Source organism: Anas platyrhynchos, chromosome 6, assembly GCF_047663525.1.
Source record: "Anas platyrhynchos isolate ZD024472 breed Pekin duck chromosome 6, IASCAAS_PekinDuck_T2T, whole genome shotgun sequence".
Classification (NCBI taxonomy): Eukaryota; Metazoa; Chordata; class Aves; order Anseriformes; family Anatidae; genus Anas; species Anas platyrhynchos.
This window is the reverse complement of record NC_092592.1, coordinates 21624600-21639607: the sequence shown is the minus strand read 5'-3', so window position 1 is coordinate 21639607 and position 15008 is coordinate 21624600. Positions and strand designations below refer to the sequence as shown.

General features: G+C 40.5%; 1 protein-coding gene across 8 annotated transcripts in view; it reads left to right on the top strand.

Annotated features, from left to right (window-relative positions):
• The window catches only part of WASHC2C (WASH complex subunit 2C), a 143788-nt gene extending 130028 nt beyond the window's left edge, over window positions 1-13760 (top strand). For 3 of the 8 annotated variants that reach the window (XM_072039551.1, XM_038180915.2, XM_038180911.2), the window contains 9 exons: window positions 566-745; window positions 1970-2098; window positions 2321-2416; window positions 4418-4519; window positions 6130-6192; window positions 6881-7093; window positions 8637-9251; window positions 9864-10038; window positions 13010-13760. In XM_072039551.1, the coding sequence (XP_071895652.1) occupies window positions 566-745; window positions 1970-2098; window positions 2321-2416; window positions 4418-4519; window positions 6130-6192; window positions 6881-7093; window positions 8637-9251; window positions 9864-10038; window positions 13010-13146 (1710 nt within the window). In that variant the 3' untranslated portion in view covers window positions 13147-13760. Of the gene's footprint in view, window positions 1-561; window positions 746-1969; window positions 2099-2320; window positions 2417-4417; window positions 4520-6129; window positions 6193-6880; window positions 7094-8636; window positions 9252-9863; window positions 10039-13009 lie in introns of all 8 variants that reach the window. The other 5 variants (XM_072039549.1, XM_072039548.1, XM_072039546.1 and 2 more) reach the window with 3 other exon arrangements.
• The last annotated feature ends 1248 nt before the right edge of the window (window positions 13761-15008 follow it).

Sequence of the window (15008 nt, the reverse complement as noted above, 5' to 3'; positions counted from 1 at the left end):
TACAAAATGAGATTTTAGTGCATTATTGAAGAAGCTTCAGCAGAACTTACTCTTGGGTATTCTCCTACTGAGTGATTGTTGGAGTATTAGCAGCTGATGGATTTCCAGGGTGCTATTATCACACTTTGTTTTTCCTGATCACATTCAGTGTTCAGGTAGTGCTGCCTACTCCAAGGAATCTCAAGTTGTGTGAACTCGGTGCCTCATAGATAATATCAAAACTGTTGTATGCAGCCTCGTGGAGCAGAGACAGCCTGACTTATAGATGGGGAGGAAACCTTATGCAGAAAGCTGCTTATCAACAGCACTGTGGTGTTAAGGGTACCAGGAGGAAGCCTTTGTTCCTTTCAGAGCCATAAAGCGTGTTCTTTATATTGAAATCTATCTTGGTAATCTGCGTTTAGCTATTCTGTCTGTTTAGGAAAAATGAATTGAATTTAGTAGTCTGCTATGATACCAGATTACAGAACTCTGACCACTGCTGGCATTTAAACAGTAAAGTAGTGGTTTGAGGGGGCAAACCTGAACTAAATAAAACTTGATGTATTTATTTATTTTGGTGGAGCCTTTTGCAGCAACATCTTTGGAGCCAGAGAGCAATTCAGATTTGTTTGCAACATCACCACCAGCTCTGGAGAAAGATGTCAAGACCCAAGCTAAGAAAGTGTTAAGCTTGTTTGATGAGGAGGAAGAGGAGAGACTGGAAGATGATGGCACCAAAAATGCACAGAAAGAAATTGGTGTGGTGAGTCTAGAGACGTTCTTGAACAGAGAAATAATATATCTGCCTCTATACCTCTCCTATTATAGGCAAGGTTTTGTTTTTACCCTCCCTTCTCTGCAAGTCGTGAAGTTCAATCTCTTTCAAATTTTAAACTTCCAAATTCTTGGATGATAAATGATTCCTATGCTTCCCTATGATCCCAAATCTCTCAAAGCTTTCCTGGAAAGCATTCAGCAGTCTGCATCTAACATCCATGGAGTGATTAAGGTGCTGAAATGCATAATCATGCAAAAACCACAATAGATGATTTAGGAACCTAATCTTTTTATCAGGGAAATCTGAAAGGTGTGACTGTTTTGAGTGCTTGTCTCAGTCTAGCATGTGTTTGTGTATGGATGCTACTAGACCTGTATCAGGTCTACATATGTCTAGGCATACACAGCACATCTAGGTCTCTAAAAATTTGACCTGGCTTTTGATGTAAAGTTAAAGCTGATGCATGGAAAGGCTGAGAATGGAGCAGTTATAAAAAATGTAGAACAGGAAGAGTGGACCAAATATGATATGCTGGAAGCTGCTTAGATAGCAGCTGATACCAATTGGCTTGCCAGATCATGGAGGGCTGATAGGGTGTTCTATTTGACTGTCAACCTTCCCTACCACTCAGCAGCGAAGTTGAAAGGCAGATGTTATATCATTTTCTTCATGATGGGGGTGCTTTTGCTTTAAAGGGAGGAGAATGGGAACTCTGTCAACCAGAACAGCTTTATCTTTTGTCTTTCTTCTCCTTTTATTAAAGGTAGCTCAGAAAAAATAATTACCCAGATTCTCTTCTTTTCACTTCTGTCCTGCACCTTCATCTGAACAATTCAAGGCACAAAAGTGTCTTGCTAAGATATAAACCTTCCTGTACACTCATGATACCATACTGAAAAACTTTTCCTCCTCCTAGGGACATGTAATGAGTAAGGAATAGAAGCTGGCTTTCAGGTCAGCAGACAGGTACATTTTGGTTAATGTCTTCTCATAAAAATGAACTATTAATACATGTATTTACTTTGTAGGTTTTGCAAATTTAGTCAGTGAGAAATGCAACTGATAGTTAACGTATTTTTGTTGCTAAGGCTGTAGTGCAGCCTCGGGTGAATTATAACCTGTCTTACTACTAGGCAAGTAAACCCATGAACTAGATGCCCTCCGTAGGGAGGGTTTTTTTCATTGTGCGGACCTTTCTCTTCCTTTCAGCCTTCCAAGAAAAGCACTCGTCCCAAAAGCACTGGAGTCTTTCAAGATGAAGAGCTTCTTTTCAGTCACAAACTTCAGAAGGACAATGATCCAGACGTTGACCTCTTTGCCAGCCCCAAGAAGTCGGTGGTGAGTTCAAAGCCCTCCTCTAAACCTTCTACTTAAAAATGGTCTTTGAAGTGTGCAACCTACAACACGCAACCAGTGTTGCTTGTTTGTACGTAACTTAAAAGTCCCTGATCTCCAGGGACGGCCAAATGATAAAATCAGTTCAGGCATCACAGGCAGAAGGAGACATGCTTTTGATCAGTGACACTGTTATTTATTTATTTTTATCATCTCTCTCTTCAGTCTGCAAACTGTATCCTGAAACCATCATCTGGAGGAGGGCTTTTTGGGGATGATGATGAAGATGATCTCTTCAGTACTGCTAAAACAAACCCTCCGGTATCTGGTCCTCTATTATAAATGACTTTTGTAAAAGACTTTGGAAAGACGTGTATAGAAGGGATTTTTTCCATGTGTGTTTCCACGAGAAATGTAATGAATTAATCTTTTTTAAGAGAATAGAAATGTCTCCTGTGACCCTGAAGACCTAAGTAACAAATAGATGCAGCAAATCTCCCAAAATTGGGATGTGAGGAGTGGATTATTTTCCTCTTTGCATGACAGTGGGATGGGCTTAGGTGTTAGAGAATATACCTGAGCAGAAATCGTAGTGGAGTTATGTTTGTATTACTCAGGGTCTGACTGGTTTAACAGGTAGTGAGGTGGTAGAACTTCAGCTTACACCTTCTCTGCTCCAAAGGGCAACGAGGTTCTTTAGGCTCAGCATGCTTTGTGGGAGAGCTAGCACAGATGGCCAGACTCAAATCTGCCTTTCCAGGTTACAGATTGCCTACAGATATAGCTTCACAACCAAGCTGTGGAAAACAGATTAAAAAATTACACTTCCTTCCCTGAGGCATTCGCTATTTGTATGACACCTGATTTGTCACTGCAATAAGAAGCAGCTTGAACCACTTCTATAGTAGTTCAGATGAACCTGTTTTAATTTGCACTGTAGTGGACTAACTGTGTAGTTACCCTTTTAGATGGGTAAGGGCTGTAACCTTATTCTGGTCTATCTTCCTGTGACCAGCTTCTTCAAGGAATAGCTACACTTTCAGCAAAAACTATTGAGATTCACATACTTACATATCACTGAGAGGTCTCTTTGAGTAGACTTAATTTTTTGTTAGTTTCTGATAGAGTTTAGAACTAAGGGGGTTTACTAACCTTATAAAGGTAACAAGGGGAAACATCTGTTACTTCAAAATAACCTTTTAAATGCGAAAGAATAGTCATGATTATGTTTTTCTTTTCAATAGGCATAACAGTTTGGATAAGAAATCATGATTGAATATCTAGTACAGGAACCACAGATCATTAGTACAGTGGCAGATTGTTGATCTTAAACCATAGCTGCCTGGCAGCATTGTTCTGGGGAAAAAAATAAGCTGACTTTCCTACCCTGAAGAATACAGACTGTAGAGAGCTCATTTGTTCCTTTCTATCTTTACTGTTTTGTCTATTAAGTGCAAGAACCCACATTCAGTAACTACTGCAAATGCTCTGGTTTTAGAAACAGGCCATTTACAGAACAAAACTAGATCTCTACTTTTCCATCTTTCATTGTGTTTGTCTACCCAATGATATTCTTGCCAACTTGTAATATTAGCAACTGAAGTCTCACTTTCTTCCCTGTGATTCATGCATGACTGAGCCTTACTTGATAACTTATGCTGTTAAAGTCTACAGATTGGTTTAATTTAAGGTAATGAATGTGTTAAAATGTTCTTGATCACTGGATTGTTTTTAGAGTTCAAGCAGCTGCAGTAATGAACTGGGCTGCATTACAGGTGGTTTGAGGTCAAAGTCCTAACATGCGTTCTAAACTGCTACTCTAAATGTATTTACAGTTTAATTTAATCTATTTTCAGGTTGTTAGCTGAAAGTTAGGCTGGAAAACTGGCAATATTTCCTGGAAACTGTTTCTCTGAGGACTGTAAAAGGGGTGGTCTTAGTTAATCAGTGCTTGGCAGCTATGTACAGAGCCTGCTTGCTTGAAACTATAAAAATAGCAGTGTTGCTTAGCTATCTTTGTACCTTTATTTTCCCCACTGTCCTGTCTATGAGGACAGCATATGTATGCATTCAGAAGCATATCCAAACTCACTTTATTTTTTAGTATAGACAACAAAGGCATGGGTAGGTTAAAAGTATGGTAGAGTGGAAGGCCCTTGCTATTGTGACCAAAAAGCAATGCCTGTGCATTGCAGACTCAAAAGATGGTGGTAGTTTTCTTTGCAAATGAAAATGAGATTGGAAAAATCTTTGCTTGTTTCGTTGTTCTGCTGATTGTGGTTTTTACCAATTCATGTGGGTTTGTGCGCTTAATGTTTTCAGAAAGCAGTGGAGAAGAAAACAGTTAAAGCCAGTTCGAGCCCTCCCTTGGAAGATGCTTTAAGTGCCAAACAAGATGAAGCTCTGAAGACAGTTACTACAGAGGCAAGTACTGAAATCTTGTGTCTTGAACAATATGCGCAGGATAAGGAGATGTTTTAAAGTCTCCTGAAAAGATCAAAACTAATGCCTGAATTCACTGGCTACAAAGCTGCAGAAATGCAGTAATGCATGGCCATACTTATCTCTGCTTATCGACAGCAGCACTGTTGATAGCATAAATTTAAGTTAACTGCTAGAAGCTGAAATGCTGTTGACAGTTTTTTATTCGTTACCCACATGCTTATGAGGGCAAAGTGCAGGGCGGTGAAGAACTAGGCTTCAGGTGCAGTTTGATAGAAAAATGTGTGATTTGATCACTTAGTCATTCTTTGAATTGCCAGTGTCTGATGGAGTGAATGTTATCTTTAAAGTACAGGTAGGCTTCCTCAGAAAGGAGATTATGGCATATGGCACAAATCTGTGGCTGTTGAGAATCTTTTCTTGGAGGCTTTATGAGGAGCAAACGAGACTCCTACTCCTGTTCTTAATCTTGCAGAAACAGCATATCACAGAGAGGCAGTCTGGATCTCAAGTCTGTCTTGTCTCATCAGAGCTGCTTGTTTGATTTCCAGCTGTAGGAAACAAGCTTTTCATCTTCCGGGAAGGGGGGTGGCTGTTTTTTGCCTCCTGGGTTGAGGAACACAGAGCAAGCCTGTCTTCCCTTTTGGTGAAGTACTCCTTGACGTGGAGAACCACACTTGTCAGGCCTTTTTTTGTAGCTATTGGTAAGGTTCCTGTGTAAGGAACCTGTGTAAGGTTCAGCCAAATCCCATGTGCATTTAAACGGAGAATAATTTCAGGCAGCAGGGTTCTTCTGTCATGCTATCAAGTCCCCCAAAACAGTGTCCAAACCCTCAGTGACCAGTCACACCAATGGCAGTATGGCCCAGCTCATAAAACCAGTTAGATCAGACACTTGTAGCGAGCAAACCCTGGACAAATACCTCTGTTGATCTGGTTTATCCCCAGGTCCTAGAATTGATTCAAATCTTCAGACCACAAAGCTGCTCTTGCTCATTTAGTCTGCTGGTCTTATTTCTGGTACTGATGGTCTGCCTTCTGTAGAGGAGCACTCCCTTCTCAGAAGCTGTTTTCTTTGTGAGCTAAGAGGTTTTATTCTGTAACCCTCTTCGATTCTATGTGTGCTGCATTAAAGTCTGTGGCCCTATTATAGCTGGTTACAAAGAGAAGACAAGTTCATTATATCATGATCTGACAGCATGGCCTCAGAGGATCTTAGGGGAGGGAACAAGCAAGGAGGAACAGTGGCTGTCAGAATTTGATTTGATAAGAGTCATGTATGACATGGAGAAGATGGAAGTTGTAGAGTTACTATGGTAAAGCATAATATCAGATTCAAAGAGGGTGGAACAAAGATGCCATAATGAACATAGGGCTATGATGTTGGGAACTGAGAAGTTGAAAACTGAATGACTGTAGCTGTGGTACTGGGATGTAATGAGATGCCTCGATAACAAGGTATTCCAGAAGAAGCTGGTAAGCAGTGAGCTGGTTCCTTTATTTAGATATATTAAAATGTAAGCTGTGATCTGGTTGAAGATGTTGATATTAACTTGTCCAGCTGTTGTTTAATCCAGTGTAATTTTGTGCAGAAATCTACAGGTCCTGTTCCCATTAAAACCAAAGAGCCCTCATCTCGGATTGGAAAGTTACAAGTAATTACTTTATTGGCATTTTGACTTTCAAAAAAAAAATTTTAAAAAATCTTCCTTGCCTTACTGATGGCTCTCCCTGAAACAAAATCTTTTTACTTCCCTACCTTACTCTTGCAATTTTTTTTCAGATTACGTTCTATATTGTTACTTTTTTTTCCTGTATTGCATGTTTAACATTATTTCCCCCTTCTCACCTTTCAGAGCTGACTATGAGCAATGCTATTTAACTCTATTTGGGGGCAGAGGGTGGGCTGCTTGTTGGCCTGCTAATCTACTCAGCACTACTTTAAGTATGTTCAGAGACTTTTGGGGGTTTTGAGTTTTGGTTGCTTCCCTCTCTGATATGAAAAATCTAATAACTATCTATATTACTGTATCACTAATGTCAGAGCCAGTCTTTTCCTCACACAGGATACTGAGGCACATAGATTTTTGCCTGATATAGAGTGGCCACGCTGTTCTTGGAGCTTTATACAGGATAATAGTGTTGAGCACTCAACAGATTTAGTGAGACAGATGACATGGGAAATGCAGAAGTGAGTAGATGTGAGAGAGAGGCCAGGTACTCTTAGGAGTAGAACTTGAATGCCTAAGCACGCTTGCTGCTTCTCTGGAGCCATGCCTGCTCTTGAGCAATATTAACATGATTTCTTTGTGTGTGTTTGTATGTTTTTTCTCTATTTTGTAGGCTAACTTAGCTATTAACCCTGCAGCCTTACTTCCTGGTGCAATGCCTAAGGTCTCCAACATAAAGCCCCCCTTGCCAGTTTTGGACACTCCACTGAATGAACCCAGCGATGTACAGAACAGCGAAGCCTTCCCTGCTGCAGGAAACAATGAGGAACTGGGTGTAAGCTTTGATCAGCCTATGCAAGCGGATACCTTGCACAGTGCCAATAAGGTAACCTTGGTATTTAACAGGATAGAAAAGGGGATTAAAAACAGGCTGTTCTCTTTCGGAAACCTATGTTTTGCCATGCAAATTCTGCTATCAGTGTAGTCTATCTGAATAAAGGTGTGGAAATCTAATCCACTGTACGAGGCCAATGAAGAAAAGCACAAGTTTACAGCATTCTTAGCTCTGTAAGGGACTTACACATATGCCCAATTCAGTCCCTTTTTAAGGCACATGCTTACAGCACCCAAACACATTGTTGTTCCCTATAGGTTGAAGGTATTTTAGTCTAACACCTTGTACTGTCTTGAAGGGTGCCAGCATGAAAAACATAAGGCATTTCTCTAGGCTAACTATAAAATACATTATAGACAGCTGCTGTAGCAAGATGTCAAGGACATGTTACTACTGGAGGTTGAGCTTTATCCCCTCTGTGGATAAACATGTCGTGCTGTCCTGAACTGTCAGTCATAATTCTTTTTCAGACAAAAGTTCAAAAAAACCCCTCAAAGACAAAACTCAAAAGAAAACAAAACAACAACAAAAAAATACCATGCAACCCCCCTAAACAAACAAAAAACATGCAAACCAAAAAACAAACAAAATAAGCCCAGCCACAAACAAAGAAGTTACAGCTTTTGAAATGGTAGATCTGTCTCCTGGCTCACTTGTTTTTTATTCCTACCTTTTTCTTAATGGACTGCAAGAGACATTCTACTTGAGGATTTAATGGTTCTTTAAAAAAAATCTTGAATCATACAGTTAAGACTTGGTCTGGGTGTTAATAACAGGGAAGATGAGGTTGAACTGATATTTACTACTTGTGTGCCCATGTGGTATATCATAGATGCTATAATGGAAACTTGCAGGAGGATGTGTTTTCATAAAAAGCAATGAAATTAAATGGAAAATGTAATTAGTCATGACCTAGACTAACTGTGCACCACAGAAGTTTCTGGATTAGCAAAGTGTCTGATTAAAGTAGTGCCTAAAGTCAGAGGGTTAGTGTGATTTGCTGACCTGTGTTGTTACTCTCTTCTTTCAAGTCCTATTGCTTTTGCACCCCCGTTCTACCTGCTGTGGAATGACTAGCAAATCAAAAGTCCTGAGTTATTTTCTGAATATTTTCTTTCTGCAAGCTACTCCGAGCTTGAATGTCCAGATTCCTTCCTGCAAAATAGGGAGGGTGGATAATGCTGAGATGATGATGGTTCTTGCTGCTTCTCTCTCTGAGCAGATAATGATTTAGTTTCATCATTCCTTGCTCAGAATTCACAACTGAACACTTGCTTAAGTGTACAGGTAGCTGCTGAAGTTACTTAAACCAGCATTTTAAGCAAAACTTGGAGTTAATTTGGTTTCCATGTGCTAGTATGAAATGGGTACTGTGTTAATTGGAGATGTTATGAAGGCAGAAAATGTTATAAGGGAACAAAATGTGAATCCTAACGTCTCTTTCATAAATTTATTGTTATTGGTGTTTTTTTGTTTGTTTGTTTGTTTGTTTTGGTTTGTTTCCTTTATATATAACCCTGCTCTTTTCTTGCAGACCAGGATCAAGGTTACAGGAAAACGAAGACCTCCTAGCAGAATGGCCCGCCGTCTAGCTGCACAAGAGTCTGGTGAGAGAGAGGAGGTGAACAGTGCTAAAGAACTGCAATTCTCACTACCAAAACAGAAGTCACCAATAGAGAACATAAAGGAGCCTCTTGTTACTGAAGGAGAGTCCAAGGAAAATGGCTTTCTGTCTGGCTTGTCACTACCGGCTCATGGCAGCGTTCTTTCTGCTGGGACAAACAAAATCCTTCCTCCAGAATCCACAGATGAAGGAGATGATATATTTGAATCAGAAGACCTTTTTGCAAGCAGCTCAGCATCCAGAACAGGTGCACAGTCAAAGCTGAAGAAGGAAATTCCAGACAATGTGGCTAACGTACCCATTAAGGGCAGAGAGAAAAAGCCTGATCTGTCTGTTCTGGGTAATCAGAACAGCAATGATCTCTTCCAGTCTGTACAGAAAAAATCATCATCGAAAAGCAGCCCTATACCCTTTTTGGAGGAGGAGGAGGAAGATTCTCTTTTCACCAGTCAGAAAACTGGAAAGAAGGAGTTGAGATCTTCTGTCCGGCAAGCTGTTGACCCTACTGCACAAGACATCTTTGAGGTAATGGTTGAAGCTTGCTGGAAAGAGTAGGGTGGAAAGCCTGCCATGTAGGCCTTTTTGATCCCCAGGGTCTTATGCAGAAGTTTCTACTTAAACATATTCTGAATGGTGGCTGTTGTAGGACTGGGGGTGTGCAGGAGAATGAGTGAAGTTAAGTTGTCAATTATACTTTGATATTGGGCAACAGAAACCCTTTATTTGGATGTTCATCTGTTTATTAGCAAATGTGGATTAAAAGGTGGATTCTTAACACAGAGCAGATACATCAATGAATGTGCTGTGATGACATCCCTGTGTTTATGACCATTTTCAAAGTAGTGAAGTATTTTGTTCCTTTTTGTTACTTGCCTGTTCAATGCACGTTAGCTCAAATAGATCTTTAAAGGAGGAATGAATTTGGCAGACTGGAGAGGTGATACAAGCATCTCTGTATTGTACTTGACCTGTGCACAATCCCACACTAGGGCACTTGCCCGTGGGGACAAGGGACTGAAAATTCTCAGGTTTGTCAATGCTGTCAGTCTTCTAAACATCTTAGCTGCTGTGTACAGGTAATGACTATTCTTTTGAAGTGTAGTGTGTATTGATGATCTCTCTGTACTTTGCTCTAAGGATGATATATTTGCTACTGAGGCAATTAAACCAATGACAAAAACAAAAGAGAAGATGCCAGAGACTAACCTGTTTGATGATAACATTGATATCTTTGCGGATCTCACCATAAAACCAAAAGAAAGGAACGCCAAGAAAAAGGTGGAACAAAAATCCATATTTGATGATGATATGGGTAAGTGTCTCATGTCTTGTTACTAATCTCATAATACTGTCCAGAGTTGTGTTTTCCAGAGATGTTTTAGAACCCTTTGCTGTCCTTAACTATGAGCTGCTCTCAAGTCTCTGGATATATTTGGATTTTACCCCTGGATGAGAACTTCTTAGATCTGTAGAAACAGCACGGGATCTAAATGCTTTAGGAAAGCGTATAAAAGTCCTCTTTTGAAATGAGGAATAATTTAATTTCTGTAGAGATTTTCTCATCTGTGGGAATTAGAAAATTTCTCCTTTGGAGTAAGAGACTAATCTCATCCTGTTAAAGCACTAAGAGATAAGCTCTCTGTTTAATTTGCACAGCTTCTTGTATCCTGTTTTCAGATGAATCACTAATGATGTGAAGAGATCGGCATCTTTCCTCACATCCTACCTCAGCCCCCTTCAGTATTGTACAGACTTTCTTAGAGCCCATAAGATTTTGTTTATGTCTGTGTGTACCCAGAACATTTTTGCATATTCTACACCTAAAAGCAAAGATTGCCCTGTATAATTAGTTGATAAAGCAACATACAGTAATACAAAATTAAGCAAAGCATGCTCCTTTCTTATTCTGTCAGTGGAGGTATCAGAAGTCATTTGATCCCTGACTGCATCTGTTCTCAGAGTCTTCGTATTTACAGCTCTCCTTTGGGATTGCACTTATTTCTTTTCCTCTAACAGGAAGAAAAAGAAGTCCCTTCACCTCTAGCTTTGATTCCTGTCAGCTGTCCTTCATTCTGTTCTGACTATTCAGATTGAATCTGATTTATCACAGTTTTGCTTGTGCTACTCTTAAGCACGCAAACGTGATGGAATGACCTGGCTGAAGTCTCTAAAGATGTTAGAAAACTTGCCAGAGAATGAAAACATTGAGATTTAAAAATCTTCTGAATTGATATAAAAAATATCTTACTTGCAAATCTGTAAGTGTTATTTGAAATATGGATAGGATCAACAAAAATATTTGTCTGTTTTTTTTGCTATATGTAGCCTATATCAAACAAAAGGACTTCTGAAACAGCTATCCCTTCTAAATAGTTTTGCACAAAAAATCAGAACCTCACGTTGAAAAACAATTCAAGAGTGTCACTTGAAAGGAACTTGGAAAATTAGTCACAACAGAGTCAGTTTGTGCTTCTGCTTTTGACATCTACTCTGGTCCTAGAGCTTGTTGTCTCTTACATGTGATGTTGATGCCTACAAACAGCTACAGCATCTTGTTATCTGATAGACTTTGTTTTCCTCTAGAACATTGGCTGTTTTGTGGTGCAGCTATAGGTATGCAGCTTTTTAGTGCCCAAAGCTATGGAGTTTCAGAAGGCCAACAGGAGCATAGGGAAGATAGTTGATAGTGAGGATGCTCTCTTGGCTGTAGGCTAGTAGAACTGGCACTTTCCTACCATGTAGGTTAAGGATTTGCTTCAGGGATTGTGGTAGCACTTTATTTAGGCTGAATGTTGCTGTCCTAGAAAATCCTTTCTAGTGCAAATAGCTGGATGCAGTTTGGTAGGGTGGAGGAGGCAAGCTGCTTGCTTTCTTTGTCCTACTGCAGCTTTGTGTCATTATTTGGTACATTTGTGGTAACCTTGTGGTTGCACATTAGGAGGAATTTGTATTTCACATCTTTATTCTAGCCTCCTCAGTGACCTTATGGCTGATGACACAAACAGCTTAATCAACAGCCATCACTGCCCATCTGGGACAGTCCAAGAAAAATGGAGATTGAGCATTTTTTTGTGCGTTGACAAATGCTGTTTTCCATGACCAAAACTCTCTCTCCTCTTTCCTAAACCTTGTTATAAAATGTGAGTGATGCCTCTTACTGCTGATGTCACTCACTGTACTTCCCAGCTGGCTGTGAATCTAATCCATGTGATAGGTTTTTGCTCTGGAATGATGCCAGTAAGGGATTACTTTATTTTACTGCTGTTCTAAACTGCTCTTGTGCTGAGATGCTTTCCTGGATTATTCCTGTGTAATCCTTTATGATAAGCACAACAGCAAACGTACCGGAGAGGAAGAAGCAGTGAGGACAGACAGGTGAGTGTGCTGTGATAGGCTACTTCTTGCTTGGCCTCTGCTCATGGTTAAGATATATGTTGAAGCCTGGAATATTGGCATTCATCCTCTGGACCAGTAAATAGCTATGAACCTCAGTGTAAGGTGTGTTTTCTAAATAGGGATTCATGACTAGCCTTGTGAATTGCTGTGAGGTATCTGACTCACTAGTCACTTCAGTGTTTATACTGTAGAAACTGTCTTCTTCCAGGAGTATAGCCACATACGAGCAGCCCTAGCCCCAGCAAGAACTGCAGGTCTATGGGTTCTGCTGCTGATACAGGGTATCTATGTTGGAGGGTTTCCTCTTACCTGTTGTCCTTCAGGATAGCAGTCAGAGCAGTCTGCCTCCTTGCATCTTAGCTGTGCCCTATTCTCAAGTGATGTATGCTGTGTTTTTATTCTGCCATAGGTTAAAGATTCTCTCTTATGGCTAGCAGATGCCACAATAGCTCCTAGCAAGTACTGGTTTTCTCTTGTGATCTTCTTTGACACCAGTCTTGGCTACTCCTGGAGTCTCTCAAGTTCTTCAGACACCAATGTTCTAGATAAGTGGAAGGTTATCTGGAACTTGCACGATGAAACTTATTGTGGAGGTTTAATTTATTAGTATTTCTCAAATGCTTCTGAGAGTTCAGACGTTATAAAATACAAGTATTATTCTGCTTTACCGAGAAGAAAAAATGTTCTTGATTTGACTTACAGCTAACAGCTCCCACGTATGTCCTTACAAATAGATGTAGAATTGCAAGCAGCAGGAAAGCATTTGTTTATCACAGAATGTCCTTGGCAGTCCCTGTTGTGTGCTGGGGACTTTTCTGTACAATGTTACTTCTGTTTAGCAGTTAATTCCCATTAAAAGCATCTTTTTTTTTTTTCTTCCCCTCTAGATGATATCTTCTCTAGCAGCCAAACCAAGATACCCACTCCCAAAAGTAGATCTTCCCAGACAGCCTCGGAAGTGAAGTCTGAAAGCAAGGCACTGAGCACATTTGATGACCCACTGAATGCCTTTGGAGGCCAGTAGCCAAGAGGAATGTGTTGCACAGAGGAGGCCTTCCTTATGCTCTGTCTCATACACTGGATTCCCTAATCCAGTAGAGCTGAAATGAGAGCTGTGGATATGTAAATGACAGATTACCCATTATAAATAGTTAGTATGCTCTTGTACTGGGTTTAATTACTCTTAATGATATATTAAAAAAGGATGGTAACCTGCTATTTTTTTCTATGGTGGCCAGATGAATATAGCCTGTGCAATACCTGCGACGAAGTAATCTATTATACAAAGTATAGTTTGTTTTATTGAACAGAGCTATAGAGAAAATCATTGATATTGTTAAATAGTAAATGGAGTCTGTTAAATTAGATCCGTCTGTACGTTTTGCTTTCTACTTTACTACTTGTTAAGGACATCTACATTGTGCCTGGAAAATAACCCAAACTACTGCCATGCTTTATCTAAGCCTGCTGTCAGTCTCCTGAGCTAAAGTTAGCGTAAGGCAGGATTCTGTCTGTTATTAGGTATAGCTCTTAGATATATCTAATCAAGCACTTGGAGCAGGAATTGATACCAGGTAGAGACCAGTTATTTCATACCGGCAGCTAATACGGTCTATAAAAATAAATGCTTAAAACTTCTCTGCCATTGTGTGTTATAGAAGAGTACCTAGTGTTCTATGAGAACAATAGAAACCTAACGTTGTCTTCTATTCAAGTTGTAAGCCACTAAATGAGACTTCAGCCTGCTTGGATTTGTCAAAGCTTTGCAAATAACACTTCCCCAGCAGTCCATCTATACTGAGCATGCTTGTCACTTCAGCGTTGACAAGCTTATGTGCATTCCTTAATGCAGCGGCTCACTTGTGGCAAAGGCTTGGATCACCTCTTACTGCCGGCTTTTCTTTCATATCTGTAACACATCATAGGCTGTTTACAGGAACTTGTTATTTTGTGTAAGCTCTCTAACTCTCTACTGTATTTGGCTTAACCTTCTTGGTTTCCTTATTTTCTAGATTATCCTTGTGGAAAGGATGTGATTAACCATATTTCATGTCCAAGCAGAGCGAATGTATAAATTTTAGTAGTGACTGCCTGAATTTCTAACTTTTAAACTAGGTGTGCTGTTTTTATGATAGGAATGTCCTACCTTAGCTCTTAGCCTGTTCTATTTGCTGTGAGTTTAAAGCAGGTGCTCAGAGGATCTCTTTAAGAGCAATTCCTGCTGTCACTGAAGCCCTTGTTCTGGGACACCTGCTTCCATCTGCCCTTACTTCAAGGGCACAGAAACTACACCAGACGGAGCATCTAGCATTAATGAGGGTAAAGCAGAAGGAAAGGGTGGAAGGGGTAAGAACAGAGAACTATCACGTATCGACTTGCAACATAGGTGGGCCTGGTACTGACTCACATTAAGTGGGGGTAAGCTGGGAGTAGCAGCTTGGAGGAGAAGGGGGGAGATGTCTGCAAACGGGTGCCTACAGTGAAAGCGCTCACAATTTATTTATAGGCACTGCATCTGTTGCATATGCCTCATACATGCCTCATGCATATGTTTGGACATCCTCTTTACTCCTTTCTTTTGTGCTTAAAGCAGACTGAACGACAGCGGGGGGGGGGGGGGGGGGGAAGGAGAAAGATGGGGGATTCTTCTTCTTTTCTCCATCCTCCTTTTTTATTTTTGCTCCCTTTGCATTAATAATTGACACGAGTCTGGTAGAGCCTGATGCTCACGAGCTGAACACCCCAGGGGCTAGGAGGAGGTGGAGTAGGAGGTAAAAACACGCACGGCAGGGGCTTGAGGCTTCAGTGGAGAGGAACCCTTCGTGAAGCCTGGCGCCACAGCCCAGCTCCAACCTGTCCTACCCCCAGCCTGGGGCATCCCTGAGG